At 42.3% G+C, this 20,376-nt stretch overlaps 3 protein-coding genes across 4 annotated transcripts; 2 read left to right on the plus strand and 1 right to left on the minus strand.

Moving 5' to 3' along the window:
• Nucleotides 1-484: 484 nt before the first annotated feature.
• On the minus strand, nucleotides 485-5,446 carry ogfod2 (2-oxoglutarate and iron-dependent oxygenase domain containing 2). Its single transcript, XM_017452187.3, has 7 exons — nucleotides 4,979-5,446; nucleotides 2,793-2,849; nucleotides 2,551-2,661; nucleotides 2,369-2,468; nucleotides 1,969-2,093; nucleotides 1,000-1,257; nucleotides 485-783 (listed from the first exon to the last, which is right to left on the minus strand). The coding sequence occupies exons 1-7, from the start codon at nucleotides 5,090-5,092 to the stop codon at nucleotides 529-531; spliced, it is 1,020 nt and encodes a 339-aa protein (XP_017307676.1). The 5' UTR covers nucleotides 5,093-5,446; the 3' UTR covers nucleotides 485-528.
• A 152-nt stretch (nucleotides 5,447-5,598) lies between these two features.
• Nucleotides 5,599-8,667, plus strand: zgc:113436 (uncharacterized protein LOC503528 homolog). Of its 2 annotated transcripts, none has more exons than XM_047149723.2 (8): nucleotides 5,599-5,886; nucleotides 6,130-6,323; nucleotides 6,400-6,511; nucleotides 6,671-6,812; nucleotides 6,939-6,993; nucleotides 7,109-7,348; nucleotides 7,458-7,598; nucleotides 8,039-8,667. In XM_047149723.2, exons 1-8 carry the CDS (start codon nucleotides 5,718-5,720, stop codon nucleotides 8,291-8,293), a joined length of 1,308 nt encoding a protein of 435 aa, XP_047005679.1. In that variant the 5' UTR covers nucleotides 5,599-5,717; the 3' UTR covers nucleotides 8,294-8,667. The 2 variants fall into 2 exon arrangements, with proteins under 2 accessions (XP_047005679.1, XP_047005680.1); XM_047149724.2 differs by having other exon boundaries at nucleotides 7,482-7,598.
• Nucleotides 8,668-9,561: 894 nt separating this feature from the next.
• abcb9 (ATP-binding cassette, sub-family B (MDR/TAP), member 9) lies at nucleotides 9,562-18,798 on the plus strand. The gene is made up of 11 exons (XM_017451195.3): nucleotides 9,562-10,618; nucleotides 11,093-11,207; nucleotides 11,472-11,602; nucleotides 13,242-13,447; nucleotides 13,740-13,937; nucleotides 15,427-15,555; nucleotides 15,654-15,842; nucleotides 16,011-16,184; nucleotides 16,671-16,830; nucleotides 17,421-17,557; nucleotides 17,792-18,798. Exons 1-11 carry the CDS (start codon nucleotides 9,991-9,993, stop codon nucleotides 18,086-18,088), a joined length of 2,364 nt encoding a protein of 787 aa, XP_017306684.1. The 5' UTR covers nucleotides 9,562-9,990; the 3' UTR covers nucleotides 18,089-18,798.
• The last annotated feature ends 1,578 nt before the right edge of the window (nucleotides 18,799-20,376 follow it).

Genomic DNA, 20,376 nt, shown 5'->3' on the forward strand with positions numbered 1-20,376 from the left:
TTTAAGAGCCGTGTCGCGATGGAGCAAAGACCAGATCCAGTTACTCTGTCTTTTTATGGCCAGACTGACAGGTTCACGCTGTTCGTGAAAGTCACGTGATCACGCAGAGGCATCGTTATATTGGACTTCACTTGGCTTTAAAGGTGCGGTTTGTATTTTGTTTTGAAGTGTAATAATCGTATTATTTCACTAACATGCTGGGATTCACACGAGTCAGAGTTAAATCTGTAATCAAGTGATAAGTGAGGGAAAACGGCGGATTAATAGCTGCCATGACGTGTTTGTTTTGTGGACAGACTACACAAAGGTGCTAGATTTCACCGTGTTTAAATTTAATAAGAGTTTAGAGTCTAAATCTAATCTGATGTGATGTGATTCATTCAAGCGGACGACAAACACGTCTCACTAGCTGCGTCATTTAAGGCTGCGTGCGTGGTGTTTTTTTTTTTTTCTGGCCCTGAAATGAGTCTATCTTGGGACACTGAAAATGACAAACCGCTCCTTTAATGCTACCGAATATTAAGAGCTTCACGTTAAAACGCACAGCCCGGTATCTTCCTCGGTGAATCCGTCTCCGTAGCCGTCGCTAGGCTGTAGTCGTGGCGATCGGTTGCACATGGGGCAGAGGAGGTTCCTTTGACGCGACGCTCGCATCCAGAGCACCAGGTTCCAGCGGCACCCTGACGAGATGGGCAGAGCACCGTGCATGTGCTGGCCTCGGTGGAGCACGGCCTCGGTGACACGGTGCTCCACTTCCACACACTCCGTCTCGCTCAGGGGCACCTGCATCACACACACACACACACACACACACACACACACACACACACACAAAGAGCTGAGTGTACACTATGTAAAGTCTTTATCCTTGATCTGTCCAAGAAAAAAAAAGTCTTTGTAAAGTGTGTAATTCTAAAATAAATGGCATAATTAAAAAGTTCAACTTTGTGTTTTCTGGCATTTTTTAAAATTATTATTTTTTTTGCAAATGTTGTTCACCTGTCTCATGTCCCCGAAGTACAGGTTTCCCTCGGTGAAGACTTTCCCGAGCGAGACGTTCAGCGTGACCTCGGCGTTGTCGTAGTGGTAGCTGAGGTCCAGGTCTTCATTCAGTGTGTATTTCACAGCGAAGGCCTTGTGACTGTCCAGCCATTTCCCCCCGCAGTCCGGGTACAGCAGCGAGCTCAGGGGCTTCAGGTACAGCTCTCTGAGCGGCGTAATCAAACCCTCGTCGAGCCCCAGCTCGTCCAGGAGGATCTGCGAGGGACGAGAGTCGAATCTTAAAAACGAAATCACTTTCATCCTCACTCCAAGCCAGCGTCAGACTCGTATACTGTAGGAGGCGTGGCCTCGAAAACTGTTTATGTACACATGGTGTTTCCTAGTGTGCGAGTGAGCTGGCTTACTGACCGACTACATTCAGGGTAAAGGCAACATTCTGTACGTTTCATTCCACCTGTCGCTTTAAGAGGTTTCGTCACGTGTCCGAGGAGCTCTGCTGGTTCTTCTAGATCAGGGCTATTCAACTAAATCAGTCACGTCAAATTCCTGGTGCGAGTAAGCAGTCTGTACCGGGATTGCGATCCACCACCTGACGATCTCTTCTACAGAACGTTATATCATGCAACTAAGTGATATGTCAAAGCTTGGGATGAACGAACTCTGTGTCTACACCTTAGGTCTACGTTTGCTGATTTGATATACAACGAACTGCTGGTCCGTTAAGCCCAAGGGATTATACAGTAAACCTACGACCAGTAATTATATAACTATAGGGCAGGTTCAACTGATAAAATGGCCACTGGGTGCAGTGTAGCTACAAGGCTGCAGGTGTACCTAATAAACTGACAACTCGTTTAACAGTATTATCGCTAATTAACGGAACACTTCCCGCAGGCCATGAGGAAGCTGGACGGCGCAGGAGCGAGTCAGGATGGATATATCTGAGGTAGGTTGTCGAGTAAATACCCCGTAGTTGTTCATGGTGTTCGGTCGACCCTTCGGAGCCTCGGACCGCTCGAAATGCTCCAGCTCTTCTACCAGATCCTTGCAGAACTCCTGCGTGAACATGGGGAAACGATACACCCTGGGAGCTGCAAAACCACACACACACACACACACACACACACAGTGTCTTCAGATGATATTGATGCTGCTATGAATCAGTGTAAATGCACAATTAGAATAAAATGTCCAGGAGAAAACAAGTGTAATTGAGTGCAGAAATTTTCACACCCTTGGGACAACTGCGATAGAAATATTTTCCTTTAGAACCGCCTCCTTGCCCTCTTACGTCCCGGGGGATGCAAACTTTTGCACTCAACTCTATACCCTAAGCTGGGTTAGCTTCAGAGGAATAACGTCCTACCAGCCTCTGCGGTGATGCGCTCCAGTACTCCCTCTTCACTGGCGCCATCTTCACGACTGTATTTCACTATTTCTACAAACTCAGGGGCCAAGAACGATTCCTGTGCAGGAGAAACAACACAGAGCGTCACGTCACCACAGTCAAAATGGAGCTCTGGAGCTCTGCTGGTGCGAGATCGGCACCTGGAAGCGGTAGACGTGCTGATGGAGGGGTTTGTAGGTCTGCTTGATGGTCAATTTTCTCTCTGCCGATTGTGCTGCGAGATTCCGGCGCCTCGCGGTTTCAGAGTGGATCTGCCAGGTCATAGGGCGACGATTAAACCACCAATTAAACACTTCAGGACGTTCTGTTATAGAAAGCCTGCTGTTCATTATTTCCCTATGAGAGCATGTCCTGAGGACAAACAATTCCAGGCTTGACTCACTTTTTCAAGAACAGCATTGTACTGGGCGTCAGTAGCACAGCCCAGGGAGCGCAGGATCTAGAACAGAATTTGAACCAGAGACGTGAATATCAGGAATGTTAACTAGTAGAAGCCTGAGGATGCAGATTGTGTTTTATTCTTTTGAAATACTCTAGATCTAGAATGTGAATTATTAGTGACCACACGATCTCTAATAGGAACAGTATGTGAATTATTATAAACCTTATTATATTATATATTATTACTAAAAATTATTATAAGGATCCGGAATGTGAATTGTTTTATAAGCCTCAGGATCCGGAATGTGAATTATTACAGAAACCTTAGGATCCAGGATGGGAATTATTTTCTAAACCTTGAAATCCAGAATGGGAATTATTATAAACCTCAGGATCCGGAATGTGAATTATTATAGAAAGCTTAGGATCCAGAATGGGAATTATTATAGAAAGCTTAGGATCCAGAATGTGAATTATTATAGAAAGCTTAGGATCCAGGATGGGAATTATTATAGAAAGCTTAGGATCCAGGATGGGAATTATTTTCTGAACCTCGGGATCCAGAATGTGAATTATTATAGAAAGCTTAGGATCCAGGATGGGAATTATTTTCTAAACCTTGAAATCCAGAATGGGAATTATTATAAACCTCAGGATCCGGAATGTGAATTATTATAGAAAGCTTAGGATCCAGAATGGGAATTATTATAGTAACCTTAGGATCCAGAATGTGAATTATTATAGAAAGCTTAGGATCCAGGATGGGAATTATTTTCTGAACCTCGGGATCCAGAATGTGAATTATTATAGAAAGCTTAGGATCCAGGATGGGAATTATTATAGAAAGCTTAGGATCCAGGATGGGAATTATTTTCTGAACCTCGGGATCCAGAATGGGAATTATTATAAACCTCACGATCCGGAATGTTAATTATTATAGAAACCTTAGGATCCAGAATGGGAATTATTTTCTAAACCTTGAAATCCAGAATGGGAATTATTATTACAAACCCGAGGATCAAAACACTTGACCGGAGGATCTAGAATGTGAATTATAAGTAACACGAGAATCTGAATTATTTGCTACCTGATGATCTAGAATAGGAATGAGGCCAAATACCTCATGATCTCTAATTGACAAAGTGAATTATTATGAATCTCAGAATTCAGAAGAGAAGGGATCTAAACTGGGAATAAAACAAGAGACCACAAGGATCTAAAACATGAATTATTGTTAAGAAGATGATCTAGAATGGCACTACAGCACATGATCTCTGGATCAAGTACTTGAATTCTGAGTAACACGAGAAATCTGAATTATTTGTAACCCGAAGATCAAGAATACAAATGATAGAAAAATGACCACAGGCTCAAGGCTCAGGCATATAAATTATTACTAACTCAAGGATGTAAAATGGTACTTGTTTGAAAGCACAAAGGGATCTAGAATAGGAATTATTATTAGCCTGAGGATCTAGAATCGTAGCAGAACAAGTGATCTGATGATCAAGTATGTGAATGAAAGTGATACGAGAATCTGAATTATTTGTAACCTGATGATCTAGAACGGGGGTTGCAACCAAATACATAGCAATCTATACTGTCTCGAATACAAAAGATTACAAACCCCAACAATTACAAATAAAACAACTGAGGAATCTGAATTCACTAGAATGTGAATTATTAGTGACAGTAGTGTGTCAAATGTGAATAGAAAAACTGACTTAAAGATGCAGAATGTGAATTATTATAAATCGCAAAATGATATATAATTATATTAGAACTCAGAGAATCTAAGGATCTAGGATGTGAACTATTCGTTCTAATACTGATGGGAGTATTTAAAATGTGAACAGAAAAAGTAGCCTAATGATCTAGAATGTGAATTATTATCAATTACATAATGCTAAGGATCTAATATATATATATATATATATATATATATATATATATATATATATATATATATATATATATATATATATATATATATATATAAAATAAAATAAACAAAACTCAGAGCATATAACAAATGACTGGAGGATCTATAAGAATCTGGATTATTTGAAGCTGATGATCTAGAATGGGAATGAAACCAGATACACATGAAGATCCACAACATCCAGATGTTTGAGACTATTTAAGTTAAAGTGTGACTTCAAAGAGCTCTGTATTTCTCTCACGTACGTGTCGGTAGTCGGTTTTAAACTGCTCCTCTGAGATGAATCGCACATGGAGCTTGTACTGCTCTAGAAAAAGGTTCTCAGTGTAATAACAGCTGCACGTGCAGAATTTCTGCATTATAGTTTCATACTCGTTAATTTTAACAATACTGCCTTAAATGCTGTTAAATGTTATAACGCGTGTATATTTTATACGCGAAAACCTACAAATGAGCAAATCGTAACCGGAGAATGTAAAATATTTGTTTTTGTTTGTTTAAAAAACGCCCAGTTTAAAAGCAGTTTTAACTAAATTCACCGGAAGTTGCTTTGTTGTGATCCGACAGCTTAATGTGTTCGGTCGGAAATAATTTAGGAGTATTTAAGAAATACTTGAAAAGTATTTGCCATTATAATTTCTTGTTTTAAAGAGATAATTGTTAATCTAGTGTCATATAATTTATTTAACTAACAAACGCGGTTAGTAAACGTGTAATTTCATATGTTTTTATTGCAGAATCCCAAATATGGTACTGTTTCCTGTTTAAGCGCCCTAGCTAGGGTTGTTAAATAACAGCTTCTACGCTCCACATAGTGCACTTCTATAAACCGAAAGACGTGATTAGGGATTGAGCCGGTCTACTTCCTGGTCCGTCGCTCTATGTGGTCCGCCCGATGTGGGTTCAGTTGTAACGGTTCTGCCGGGTACTGGGTGTTTGCTCGTGCTCCGTGGGTAATGCTGAGGTTCTGGTGCCGGAGGCGCGATGCTGAGTGTGGACTCGCTTCAGGTAGCCGAGGAGGAGGTGGTGGAGTCGAGCTCCAGCCGTCTGGGAGACATTTACACGCTGGTGGCTGAGGGCTGCTACCCGCACGCCATGAACCCCATCCGCAAGAAGAACCTGAAACGATACGCGCAGAAATTCATCATCGACGGTGAGCGCGCGCGCAACTCACTCACTCACTCACTCACTCACTCACTCACTCACTCACTCACACGCACACGCACACGCACTCACTCACTCACTCACTCACTGATACTCACACACTCACTCACTCACTCACTCTGTCACACACTCTCTCTCACACACACACTCACTCACTCATAGTCACTCACTCACACACACACTCATGTCTCTGATGATTTCTCGGTTTGTCTCCGTGTCTGTGTCTCTGCAGACGGACGGCTGTACTATGTGGGGATGAAGAAGGAGGAGAAGCGTGAGGTGGTGATTGACGCCGAGCGTAAGCGTCGGATCTTCCTCGAGTGCCACTTTAACGAGCTCGGCCATCACCTGGGTCAGAAGAAGACGGTGCACCGCATCCAGAGCAAGTACTACTGGCTGGGCATCGTCAAGGACGTAGTGGACTGGGTGAGCGTGAGCGTGAGTGTGTGTGTGTGTGTGTGTGTGTGTTGGCTTGCTCGTGCTAACCAACCTCTTCCTTTAGATCAAGGTGTGTGAGACGTGTCAGCACGCTGAGCGGAACAAAAACATGGCAAGGACGCCGAGGCCGCTGAAGGTCGACGGCCCCTGGGACACCGTTACGGTGGAAATAATGGGTACGTGCGTGCGGCTGTGTCACCAATCGCACCTTCCGTATCTGTTGTAGCGCGTTTGTCAGTTGTTATAAACGTATCAGCGGGACAGAGGGGTTTATCCCTCTGGTTTATTAAGCGTTACGGTTATTAAAAGAATACGGACACGCTGTTTGAACCCAGGCCCGTTCCCCTGCACTACTCACGGAGGAAACACTCGCCTGGTCATCATCACCGATTATTACAGTAAGTGGGTGGAGGCGTTTCCTGTCCAGAAGAGAGACGTCCTTTGTGTGGCGAGATGCATTTCGTCAACCGTTTATAGGTAAACAAGCTTCTTTCCTTTCTGTCTATGAGTTTTGCCCATGTGTTATCAGCTGTATGATTATCTATATACGTGTGTGTGTGTGTGTGTGTGTGTGTGTGTGTGTGTGTGTGTGTGGTGTTGCAGGTACGGTTCAGTAAAAACCATACACTGCTCTCAGAATGCTGACTTCTGTGGAGAGGTAAAACTCCTCACGTCTCTCTCTCTCTCTCTCTCTCTCTCTCTCTCTCTCTCTCTCTAATGACTCTCACACATTCACACACAGTCCGGTTAAGCGTTACAGTGATGTGTTGTAGGTGAGCAAGCAGCTGAGCGAGCGCTGGAGCTTGCAGCTGAAGGTCCAGCACAACGCTCTGCTGGAGCGCTCGAACACTCTGCTGAAGGACACCATAAAGCAGATGGTGGCGGAGAAGCAGGCCGACTGGGACGATTTCATCGATCCTGTCCTGGCGCTTTTCAGGACCTCGGTGAACCCGGCGACCAAGTTCACCCCCTACTGCCTGATGTTTAGCCGCAAACCCAGCATGCCCGGCGAGGTAGGACTTCCGACACGAATAGCGCATGACTCGTACCACAATCTCACTTATCACGTTTCTCATTACGTTCTCGCCCTCTCTCGTAACCCCAACCTCTCTCTCGTCTCAGTGTCCTGCTCTCTCCACCTTCCAGATGAAGCTGGATTTACTGAGTTACGAGCACGATGTTGGAAATTATTCCCCCGGCGAGGAGCCAGATAACAGCTTCCTCTCGTCCATTCAGGAGCAGCGAAATCAACTCAACCAGATGGTGTGTAATAGGATAATAAGGGTTTGTTTACAGGATTGTGCGAAGATCTGAAACAATTCGATTTTACTCTTCATGAGCGATCATCGCTTTGGCTTGTAAGGTAGCCGTTACGCATGTTAAAAGAGCAGGATTTTCCGAGCTTTTCCCACCAAATCTCTAAAAAGCAGACGCAATTTGTTTGCTTTATAATTTTTTTTTTTTGCCGTTTTGCGCTGGAGCTTCGAGGCCAAAGTAGTCTGCGTGATGTTACGATAACATGGATGATATAAGCGGTACATAAAATGGACGGACGGACACCTTTTAAAACACTTTTTAAAAATAAGGTGTGCTTTTATTACTTTTTCGCTCCGGTAACCACGCAGCTCCAGTGCAGAACTAAAGAAGCAATCATAGTTTGTCATTTAAGCCTCACGTGCAACAGGGAATCTGTCTTCTTTCAGGTTTTTTCCAACATGAACGCTGCGTACAAGCAGGAGAAGAAAAGTGCCAAACGGCGAGGCAGGGACGTGTCCTCCATAACCCTGACCGTCACCGAGCCCTTGTGCCCCTCAGACGACTCGCCCTCACCTAAAAGACTGAAAGACGACCTGTTCCTGACGTTTCCCGTCGAGACGGTGATCAGCGCTGTTCAGGTGGTGGCGGAGGAGGGGAAGGACGCGCTGGAGTACGTGCTTCCGGGGCCTGACGTACACTGACCATCTGATTTGGTCAAACGATGGATCTTTGACACAGGATGTACATTGTCCAGGATGTCTGGTGCACGGTGCTCTTGGCAGAACGACGCTTCTCTGGAGGTTCGGCTGTTCGCGGGTCTGCGTGAACGTTTCCGTGAAGGCGGACGAAGCGATTGACCGCAATAGTCCCTACATCGCACACTTACAAATCGGGGCTCATCGCTACGAGCAGGATGTTATTTGTAATCGTTGTGTTTTATTTTGTATATAACGATGCAGTGATTCAGTAACAGCTGAATCACTTTTTTTTGTTTGTGTATTTGTGTCTGAATGTTCCCAGAATCCATTTTTTCATCATGTTGGCTTTTAGGGTAATAAACGCTAACATATCAGCACTGTTTCTGTTTGGGTCAGTAACTGGAAATAACTTAATTATGTGTCTAGTAAAAATGCTCATGTTTAATATGTATACTTTGCCCCTTAATATATACGTTCACCGTGCATTTTATTAGGAACACCTGCACATTCATGCAATTATGTAAGCTAGAAGCATCTCCGAATGATGACGCACAACATCCCGAACCTTGGGGCAGATGGGCTACAACCGCCACATCGGTTTCCACGCCCAAATTTATTTTTCAGCACTCTGATGTTATATAGAGCAGTTCATACGACATGTCTAATTCTTGAGAGAAAGAAGTAATTGAATTCCTTTTGGAGCCTTTCTGCTAAAAACGTTCTACCGTCGTCCATGTATCCAGGTGTGAACGCCCTATTGTACGATAAGCCGTTGCTATTGGTGGGCACGATCGTCTTTTATTCGTGTCTGGAGAGATGGTTAAAGATTTTCCAAGGAGACGTTTATTTCCATAAACAAGGACGCTGAGAAAGCGCACAGTCAGGATTGTTGTCCCACGTGAATAAGACTTTTACGTAATATAGATTAGGCTATAAATTAACAATCCAGCATCCATCAACTTCTTAGATATTAGTGCTTTCTGAAAATCTTGAATAAATCCCAAATCATTCAGTTAGGAAGGTATTTTGAACGAACTGCAAATTTATCTTTAATCAGTGTACCATTTAAAAAAAAAAAAATTTATTATTATTATTATTTAATTAAAATTCAGTTGTAATAATCTTAGATATACAGGCTGAGGAATCATTTTGGTGTCTAAAGCTGTTTTAAATTCTATTTATAGTGTGTTTTATTCTTAAACAGTTCCTCGTGGGGGCGTGGGCGTGTCCACAGGACTGAAAACGTTCTCATTGGTTAGGCCGAGAGACGTGGGCGGGGCTTACACGCCGCATTCATTTTCTCTTCCGGACAGTGAGACTGCGGTTACGGACAAACAGGACTTCAAATAAATAAATAAATAAATAAGCGACACTTTATAAACATAGCCGATTTACAAATCGACGATGATTTAGAAATACCTTATTGATAATATTATTACTAGTATGAAAGTTTTTAGGCAGAGTTGTGTGTGTAAAAGGGAGCTTTCGGCATCACGGATTGTTTATTGTCTTGCCGGTTGTGTTGTGGAACTGCAAGATGATCTTGAGAAGTGTTTACTATCTTTCTGATGGCTTTGTTCTCAGCACAGGCTGATCCCATCAGAACGCAGTGGCTGCTGTATTCACTGATCCTCTGGTGATCAGTCAGGTTACTGTACTACTTCCTGTCACGTGTCTCCACTCCAATACAAAACTACACTATGAGGTTGACTGTAGTTGTTGGCAGCATCTTTACGTTTGTCCTGGTGGACAATGTGGTCTCCACCCTCCTCTACGTCCAGTGGTCTGGCCCAAATTCCTTCTTGGATGACATCCTGGACTTTGACATCCGTCGCTCGGTCCTGGATCTGTGGATGGTGCTCCTGGTGCGTTCCTGCCTCCTTTTCGGTGCCTCTGTAGGCGTCCTGATGAATCAGCAAGATGGCCCGAAACGTGTCGCGTCCTTGGACACTCTGGTGGTGCTCATCGGTCTCACCATGCTCTCCTATGCCCTTGCCAAGCTCCTGATATTTTCCGAGATGGGCGCTCTGATGCATGACCCTTGGTTCCTCAGCTTCTTCTCGTGGACTTGCATCTCTGCAATGGGGTCTGTGTTCTTCTGGAAGCTCCTGAGCAACGCAGATGTTGCCAGTTCAGGTGTAGGAGAGAGGGAGAGGCTGGTGGATGGAGGAGAGGAGGAGGAACGAGAAGAGGAGGGTGAGATGAGAGGGAAAGAGGTGAAACAGAAGCCGAATTCTGGGGCCACTCTGGGACGTCTGTTGTCGTACTGTAAGGAGGACACAGGGCTTCTGTCCCTTGCCTTCTTCTTTCTCCTCCTCTCGGCTGTGTGTGAGTTCATACACCCTTTTTTGAAACCATACACTCCACTAGCACTAACCAATTATATACTATATATATATATATATATGTATATAAATATATAGTATATAATTAGTATAGTATAGTATATAATATAGTATATATATATTAATATATTTATAATATATATTAATATATATATATATATATATATATATATATACACTAAATTGAAAAATGGTATTTAATAATTAAACATTTATTAATCATGTATTTATTATATTTTCATAATATTATTGCAATATTTTGTTAGACTACCAACACTCATGTTATATTAATAAGTATCTAAATTTAAACTTCTTAATACCACAGCACCTTAATCATTGCTGTGATATAAACAGTAGATGTCTGGGGAGCCCCCTGATGGCAGGTGTATGTGAATAATTCATTAACAGAACTGAACCATGTACAGAAAGTGTCTTATTTATTTTTCTCTTTCTATAGGCGAAGCCTTTATCCCCTATTTCACCGGGAAAGCCATCGACGGTATAGTGATCCATAAGAGTATGGAATATTTCATCAAACCGATGATTATTCTCACTGTTTTGGCCCTCGTCAGGTTCGTCAGAGTTGCAGTCATTTAGTACAAGTTTCATACATGTGTGTATATAATATTCGTATATAATTATAGGGGATGGAATGATACTACTGTAAATTACTCGGGTTTTTCAAGATGGCTGCCACCATAATGACATTGAACTGGTTCGAGGTAGATATTTATAAAAAGGATTTTGAGTGGTTTTTTTTTTTTTTTTTTTTTTTTTTGGGGGGGGGGCACTCCAAGTATGCAACTGTACACTCTAACACTAAATTCTAATTCTAGTTCTGTGGCCGTTGGGTTTCGTGGTGGTGTGTTCTCATTGACATTCGCCAGGCTTAACATTCGACTGCGGAACCTCCTTTTCCGCTCGTTGATGCACCAGGAGATCGGCTTCTTCGATGCTAATCATACAGGTTGAGTGCTGCATGACGAGATAAACGCTAAGACCACATGCTAACGCTTGTACCATTGTCCCAGATTTAAATAAATATTTATATACCCGTACACATTTCAAATCAAATGCGATGTATCCAATGCTTATGTACAAAATAATAAGGCTTGTGTAAGAGTCATATTCTAGGAAAATAAAGAATATAAATAGTTACTAGGTAAACATATTAAATATAGTATCATATATATTAATCATAATCAGTAATCATCAAGAGTCATAAGTCAGTAGTAGCATAACAGCCAGTAACCATAACAGTAAGCCATCATAACCGTCAGTAATAATAATAGCAACCATTACAATCAGTAATCATAAAGGCCAGTAATCATAACATTCAGTAGTCATGAGTCACTACTCAACTGTCAGTAGCAGCTTAAGCAGCAGTAATCATAACAGTCAATAATCATCAGGAGTCATAATAATCAGTAGTCATTAATGTCAGTAGCAGCATAACAGTTAGTAATCAAAAGTCATTAGTAGTCATGTGTCAATAATCCTAATGGTCAGTAAACATAACAGTCAGTAGTCATAGCAGTCAGTAATCATCAGTAGTTATAATATCCAGTAACAACAATAGTAAGTAGTCATAAATGTCAGTACTCAGAACTGTCAGTAGCAGCATTAACCATCAGTAACTATAACAGTCTGAAATCATAGCAATCAGTAGTCATTACAGTCAACAACTATAACAGTCAGTAGTCATTACAGTCAGCAACTATAACAGTCAGTAGTCATTACAGTCAGTAGTCAGAACAGTCAGTAGTCATTACAGTCAACAACTATAACAGTCAGTAGTCATTACAGTCAGCAACTATAGCAATCAGTAGTCATTACAGTCAACAACTATAACAGTCAGTAGTCATTACAGTCAACAACTATAACAGTCAGTAGTCATTACAGTCAGCAACTATAACAGTCAGTAGTCATTACAGTCAGTAGTCAGAACAGTCAGTAGTCATTACAGTCAGTAGTCAGAACAGTCAGTAGTCATTACAGTCAGCAACTATAACAGTCAGTAGTCAGAACAGTCAGTAGTCATAACAATCAGTAGTCATTACAGTCAGCAACTATAACAGTCAGTAGTCAGAACAGTCAGTAGTCATTACAGTCAGCAACTATAACAGTCAGTAGTCATTACAGTCAGTAGTCATTACAGTCAGCAGTCATAACAATCAGTAGTCATTACAGTCAGCAACTATAACAGTCAGTAGTCAGAACAATCAGTAGTCATTACAGTCAGCAACTATAACAGTCAGTAGTCATTACAGTCAGTAGTCATTACAGTCAGTAGTCATAACAATCAGTAGTCATTACAGTCAACAACTATAACAGTCAGTAGTCATTACAGTCAGTAGTCATTACAGTCAGTAGTCATAACAATCAGTAGTCATTACAGTCAGCAACTATAACAGTCAGTAGTCAGAACAATCAGTAGTCATAACAGTCAGCAACTATAACAGTCAGTAGTCATAACAGTCAGTAGTCATAACAGTCATTAATTATAACAGCATTCAGGCCAGTAATAGAATAGTCATCACAGAAAACATTTTTATTGATAACTGACACAGAAGTTGGACTCAGACACTGATGTTTTATCAACATAGGTGACATCACGTCACGGCTGACCTCTGACACCACGCAGGTGAGTGACCTCATCTCGCAGAATGTCAACCTGTTCCTGCGCAGCTTCGTCAAAGCAGTCGGATTCTTCATCTTCATGTTCGGCATGTCGTGGAAGCTGTCGCTCGTCACCATCATGGGCTTCCCGTACATTGCCGTGCTCTCCAAGCTCTACGGCGAGTACTACAAGGTAAGTGTGCAAACCTTTTTCATTTATTTCTTTTTTACATTTTTATTACAGATTAAAATCAGATTATTTGGACACACTAACTGAGAATAAAAGTAATAATAATAATAATAATAATAATAATAATATATAACATAGGCTAGGCTTATTTATCATCTTACATTTCTCTGATTGTAAAGCTTATGTTTTATTTATGGTGCCTTATGAAAAAAAAAAAAAAACAACCTGTGGTACTTCCCATTACATTTGCCTATTAAAATTTTATGCAAATGTTTCTACCAATGTTGTCTTGCAGAAACTAACCAAAGAGGTGCAGACATCACTGGCTCAGGCCAACAAAGTGGCAGAGGAGACGATCTCGGCCATGCGGACGGTGCGCAGCTTCGCCGGCGAGGATCACGAGGCCAAGTCTTATTACGCCAAGCTGTTGGAGGTGTTTGCGCTCAACAAGAAGCAAGCTGTAGCCTACACCTTCTTTATGTGGTCCAGCTGTGTACGTATCAAGTATCTTTAAGGGATAATTTATTTATGAGACTTCTTTCCAAGTGTCCTTTTGTCACTGACACAAGGCTCTCTGGAAATCTGGGGGTTTGAACTCGTAACCTTCTAGTCAGCTGCACAAAACCGTAAAGGTTCTACCACTGATCCTGCAATTTATTTGTAAATTATTTGGAGATACGAGGTTGTGAGGGCCACGGTGGCTTAGTGCCTGGTTTGCCTCGCACCACCAGGGTTGGGGGTTCAATTCCAGCCTCCGCCCTGTGTACGGAGTTTGCATCGCCTCCCCGTTCTTCAGGGGGTTTCCTCTGGGTGCTCCGGTTTCCTCCCCCAGCCCAAAGACATGCACTGTAGGCAGATTGGCATCTCTAAATTGTCCATAATGTGTGAGTGTGAGTCCAGGGTGTCCCCAACCTTGTCCCCTGAGTCCCCTGGGATAGGCTCCAGGCTCCCTGTGTAGGATAAACGCTACAGAAAAACGCTACGGATGCATACGAGGTTGTCTCATAATGACAATTAGAAATACAAGAATGTGCAAGCTATGCAAACTCCTCAGGTGGGAAAAAGGTGACAAAGAAATTACACAGACACAATTATAAATTATAGTTGTATTACAAGTTAAACAGTAGAAATTGCCACTTCTATGACAGATATGTTTTTGCCTTCATGTGCAGTCAGTACAATGGTAATAGACAAGAAAGCAAATTTCAAACTTATGAACTTAACAGTCTTCTTTAAGAGCTATTCGTATCCTTCAAATGCTAATTGTAAGTTGTTGTTGATTATTTATGATCCTCATCAATGGGGCCCAGAATTAACTGTTGTACACCAAGACCAAAACACACACACGCACGCTGGTGATGATGTCAGTAATCCGCGGCCATGCCGTCTCAGTTGGCAGAAAGAAGTTCCGAAGATAAATTTATATTTTATATTTTCATTGCCATTCTTACAGCCAAAGAAGCTTAGGGATAGTGGCTACAAGGTACACACCCGTTGTCTGCATCGGACTTGTCACTTCCTGTTAATAAACCTTTTGGCCAATAGTGTTTAAGCTTACGGCCCCGCTTTCAGTGAAACAGACAGCTTTCGTGACCTTTAGACACGCCCTTACCTTTCAACATGCCCATTACTCCGACCTGCAGTGTCCCACACTTGATTTTATCGGTAAAAGGCCAATTGGTTGGAAACAGGTGGGAGGGAGGACCCTTTGGAGTGCAATTACACCATGAGTTATGTAACGAAAAAGGGGTCCAAGCACTTTTGGATCAGTAGAGTGTATTTTCATGTTTGGGTTTTTCACAATGTCCTGTAATGTAAATTTTTATACCTCCTTATTCGGGTTTAGGTCAGGATTCAGGTCAGGGCGAGGGTTTGGGTTGAGAGGTCACAGGAGAGTTCTGAGGAAAAATCACGAAAGGGTGATTTGTCAAGCAACCTGGTTGAATGTATAGCTGATGTTAAGCATATTGTTCTTGTTCTAGATCTCGGAGCTGGCGTTGCAGGTGGCTATCCTTTTTTACGGAGGACACTTGGTGGTGACGGACCAGATGAGTGGCGGAACTCTCATTTCTTTTGTCATCTATGAGCTTGAACTTGGCGAATGTCTGGAGGTTAGACATCTCATTATAATTTTACATTCACAATGTTTGCTTACAGCTGTACATTTTCAAATAAGTCTGCTTCTGTCTCGATTTGTTTTGCCCCACAGAGCATTGCGTCCGTCTATACAGGTCTGATGCAGGGCGTGGGAGCCGCAGAGAAGGTCTTTGAGTACATCGACAGGAAGCCCAAACGCACTCTCGATGGCCAAGAAGCTCCAGATATATTGCAAGGCCTGGTAGAGTTCAAGAACGTGACATTCGCTTATCCTACAAGGCCAGAGACCAATGTCCTTAAGGTATCACTTCATGTTCTATTATCTACAGCGTAGATTATCTTCCATTATTAGCAATATAAAACTGCATGCTGTAGTTTGTTCCTAAGGGTTAAAATATGCGGTCCAAGCAAACTGTAGGTGTTCGTGTAGTCGATAAAGCTTCATCCTACATAAACATTTTATTTGCAGAATGTGTCCTTCAGTGTCCAGCCAGGGGAGGTGACGGCTCTGGTGGGTCCCTCAGGTAGCGGTAAGACATCCTGTGTTTCTCTGCTGGAGAACTTCTACACACCTCAGAATGGCCAAGTGCTGCTGGACGGCCGGCCGATTGAGGCGTACCAACATGGCTACCTCCACTCCAAGGTCAGGAAGTGCGGGTTTAAAAGTGGGGAAAATTCTAAAAACCTTAAATGAAATGGGATTATGTTGTTATTTTAAAGCAAGATGTCGGACAAAACCTTCCCACAATCTTCCACAGAACATAGAAATACACCTGGTTAAAGATTGTAGATTATATTATCAAAACACATGTTTTTATTTATCATTAGAAGTTCTTTTTCCTCCTTTTAATTTTTTGGTGTGTTTCTTTTTGTAGACATTACATAATACTATCACTGAACTCGATTTTTAATAGTATTTAAAAAAAAAATTGTTTTGCTGCTTGGCGTTTGTTAGCAACCCTATACTGTATAATGTGATGTTTATTCAGTATTGTAGAAATGTCTTCAAACATGATGATGTTTTTCATATCGCCCACGCTAGACGCCACTCGCAGGCTTTGCGGTTTACTCGTTGCATTTACTCATTAATCAATTGCAATAAAATGTAGGAAATCAACTCTTCACTCAGGTAGCGCTGGTTGGACAAGAGCCAGTCCTTTTCGCTCGTTCTGTACAGAAGAACATCGCCTATGGTCTTCCCGGCGCTCCTGCGGAAGTCGTCGTCGCAGCTGCCAGAAAGGCCAACGCTCACGACTTCATCTGCAGCCTCTCTAAGGGCTACGACACGGGTGAGATCTGAGTTTTAAAACACGCCCGTGCAACCATTTAGGACCGGGTACCACACTGTAATCAGCCTCACTGATTTATCCAAATGAAACTTTGAAAGTAAGTAGAAAGTAGCTGCTGTACCACCCTGAAGCAATACCACTTCAGGAAGTGCTCTTACAGGAAAAGCGCCCCTCAGGCTGCATCACACCACCATGTTGTTGATTATTCTTCTATAATAACATGTTAGAGTTATACACGTTAATAATAAATGATCCTTTGCACTGTTTTTCGTCATTATAATACACTCCGCCAGGGTTCTCTGGATGGTTTCTATTTCAAAATAGGGTCTACTTGGAACTTTTTCTGAAAGAACCCTGCAGAAAAAGAGTTGTCACATATGGACCGCTGTCAGGTGTTAGATTTAGCCTTGGGTTCTAAGAGTAAGGTAGAAACCCAGATCATTGACTAGACCCCATGTAATGAGTCAGCAGTATAGGCGCAATGTTTTTTGGATTTCTGTTTGTCCGTGTGCTCAGTTTCTGTCTGGCTGCTGATCTCATGGAGTGTTAGCGGGAACTGTGTGTTAAGTGACACGTGTGCAACATTCTAGGTGTCGGGGAGAAGGGCACTCAGCTCTCAGGAGGGCAGAAGCAGAGAGTGGCCATCGCTCGAGCCTTAATCCGAAACCCAAGCGTGCTCATTCTGGACGAGGCCACCAGCGCACTGGATGCTGAGAGCGAACACATGGTAAGGATTAAGACTTTAATCCGTGCCTTTGATGTAGACATCCTGTTTCTAACAGGGTTTCAGCATTATGCAGTTCTTAGACCATTGTCTATGAGTACAAGTGCGAGGATACTGTGTGTTTTTCGATAGAGACCTTGAAGACAGGAGGTGGTGGTGGAGTAAAAAAAAATAAAAAATTCAATACACTTTTGCCACTCTGTCTGCTTAATGCTGTGTTTTGTGTTTTATTGTCAGGTCCAGCAGGCTCTGAATGCCGTGATGGAGAACTACACAGTTCTGGTGATCGCCCATCGCTTGAGCACTGTGCAGCGCGCTAACACTATTGTGGTGCTGGACGATGGCGTTGTGGCGGAGCAGGGCAACCATGACGAGCTAATGGACCTCCACGGTCTCTACTACAAACTCATCCAGAGGCAGATGCTGGGGTCTGATAGCACCACCGAGCCTCCGCGTCCATTTTTAGAGTTGCCTCGACACCAGGAAGAAGACGAGGACGAGAGCAGCGGGGACGAAAACGTCCCAAGATATTGAAGAGTTTATTCTTCTTTAGCACTGGATATGATATGTGCAGGCATAAAACCTACCTCGATTCTTTAAAACACTGTTCGTTCGCTCCATTTGGAAGGTAGCCTAGGTAGGTAGACTTTTTGGGCAGCATTTGAGCGCTCCCAAGAACAGGACTGTCCCAATCCGAAGGCAGCTGCTCCCTGAAGCGACTTACTTTGGGCAGATTTGAAGGCAACGCGGCAATCCCGTGATTCTGTTCACCATACCTAAGTTCTGAACGTTTTGATAATCATGGCCGAACAGGATGTTGAAAACTGCACAAAAAGAAGTGTAAAGTAATTGTAAATCTTCCCTGTGATATTTGTGTAAATGTATAAGAATGCGGATATGCCTCTTTCTTGAAGCAGCCAGTTCTTCTTCCGTGATCTATTCCAAATGGAGTGCAAGCACCATATCATATCTGCCCCTAGTTCCAGATCCATGCTGCTGTAAAGTAAATGCTGTCTTCCATTTGGAACACACATCATAAACCTTCAAAATATGGTGTGTTAGAACACTTTTTTAACTAAAAGCAACAGGTATATCATATCAAGTAACATCACTGTAACTGTACTGTATGCACTGTATATTATATATATATAAACAAGTATGTTAGTAAAAACTTATTGGACCATGCCAGTGGTTGTAATCAAGCTGAACCTCCTCACAATAAAACTGAATGATGTCCTACTTGATTATATGCATGTGTGAAAATTATTTTCCTACTTAAAAAGGTGGAGGAATGAATAAATTACCGTCGAATGAGATCCCGGTGAGGATTGCGTTTATTGGGGAAATTAAGAGTGATGCTTTATGAGGCACTCCAATGCGTCTCTGCTTTCAGTAGCGTTTCCAACTGCAAACTGTACATGATAGATGAGCACATCTGTTTTTACTTTACTCAGGGACTCGCACAAGAGGAAGTAGCTGTATGTTTGTCGGTGGTAGACAATTTCCGAATGAGTGGCCGGTCACTTGAGAAGGTGACTCAGAAACTTGCAGATATACTGCCGTGGACACTATAGTGATCCAGAACAGGCGGTCCGTTTCATTGCCAGCCAACTTGACGGATGTCTCCATCACCTCCCTGTCTCCGTGTTATCACATGATGTTTGAGAGGTGCCGCCTAAATGGTTTGTGGCTCACAAGACATTTTGTACCTTTGTCAAAATCTTCAGAAATAGGATGAAATCACCATGACCCCAATATATGACAGTGCACCACTGGCCACAACGATGTAATGCTAGCATGCTAAGGCTATGTGATCTCGGAAAATACATAATCTGGTCAAATGTTTATGGCCACCTGATCTTAACGCTCGTATGTTCTTGATGAACATGTCATTAAAGATTTAGACCTCCTTTGCTGTCCACTCTTCTGGGAAGGCTTTCCACTAGATTTTGGAGTGTGTGGCTGTGTGGATTTGTGTTCATTCACACTTTCTACAAGAGCATTAGCGAGGATGAGGTCAGGCGCGGATGATGGTCGAGGAGGAGGCTCCAGTTCCAGTTCATTCCAAAGATGTTCAGTTGGGTTGAGGTTAGCGCTCTCTGCAGGACACTCGAGTTCTTCCACTCCGACCTTGTTTTCAAACCAGGTCTTTGTGGAGCTCGTTTTGTGCTCATGGGCATTGCCATGCTGGAACAGGTTTGGGCCAGTGAAGGGAAACTGTAACGCTACAGCACACAGAGACATTCACTACAATCGGGTGCTTCTAACTTTGTGGCGACAGTTTGGTCAAGAACCACATTATGGGTGTGCCGGCCAGGTGTCCATATACTTTTGGCCATAATGTTGTTATTGTGAGATAAAAGGAAAATAAGCTGTTATAAAACAACAACAACAAAAAAAAACCCACCCCAACTTTTGTTATCTTGAGATCATTAGAAAATCGTAATATCAAGTGAAATAAAACAACAACTCTCGCCTTTATGAACTTTAGTAATTTACAGATGTGCTGATGCATAAACTATTTTTAAACAGTAAAAACATTTTATTTGACGCATATAAATGTCACATATATATATATATATATATATATATATATATATATATATATATATATATATATGACAGAGGGAGAGAGAGAGAGAGAGAGGGAGAGAGAGAGAGAGCGCTTTAGTTTATGTAATTGCTGATGAAGTAAATGTAATTTAAACCCTGACACACTTTCCTAGTTAAAAACAGCAGACTAAGAGAACTAACACTAGTGTGAACTAGATGTTGAACATTCGATATTTGCAGAAATGCGGAAATTAAGGGACCATCTCTAA

The sequence above is a fragment of the Ictalurus punctatus genome, chromosome 22 (assembly GCF_001660625.3).
Source record: "Ictalurus punctatus breed USDA103 chromosome 22, Coco_2.0, whole genome shotgun sequence".
Taxonomy (NCBI): domain Eukaryota; kingdom Metazoa; phylum Chordata; class Actinopteri; order Siluriformes; family Ictaluridae; genus Ictalurus; species Ictalurus punctatus.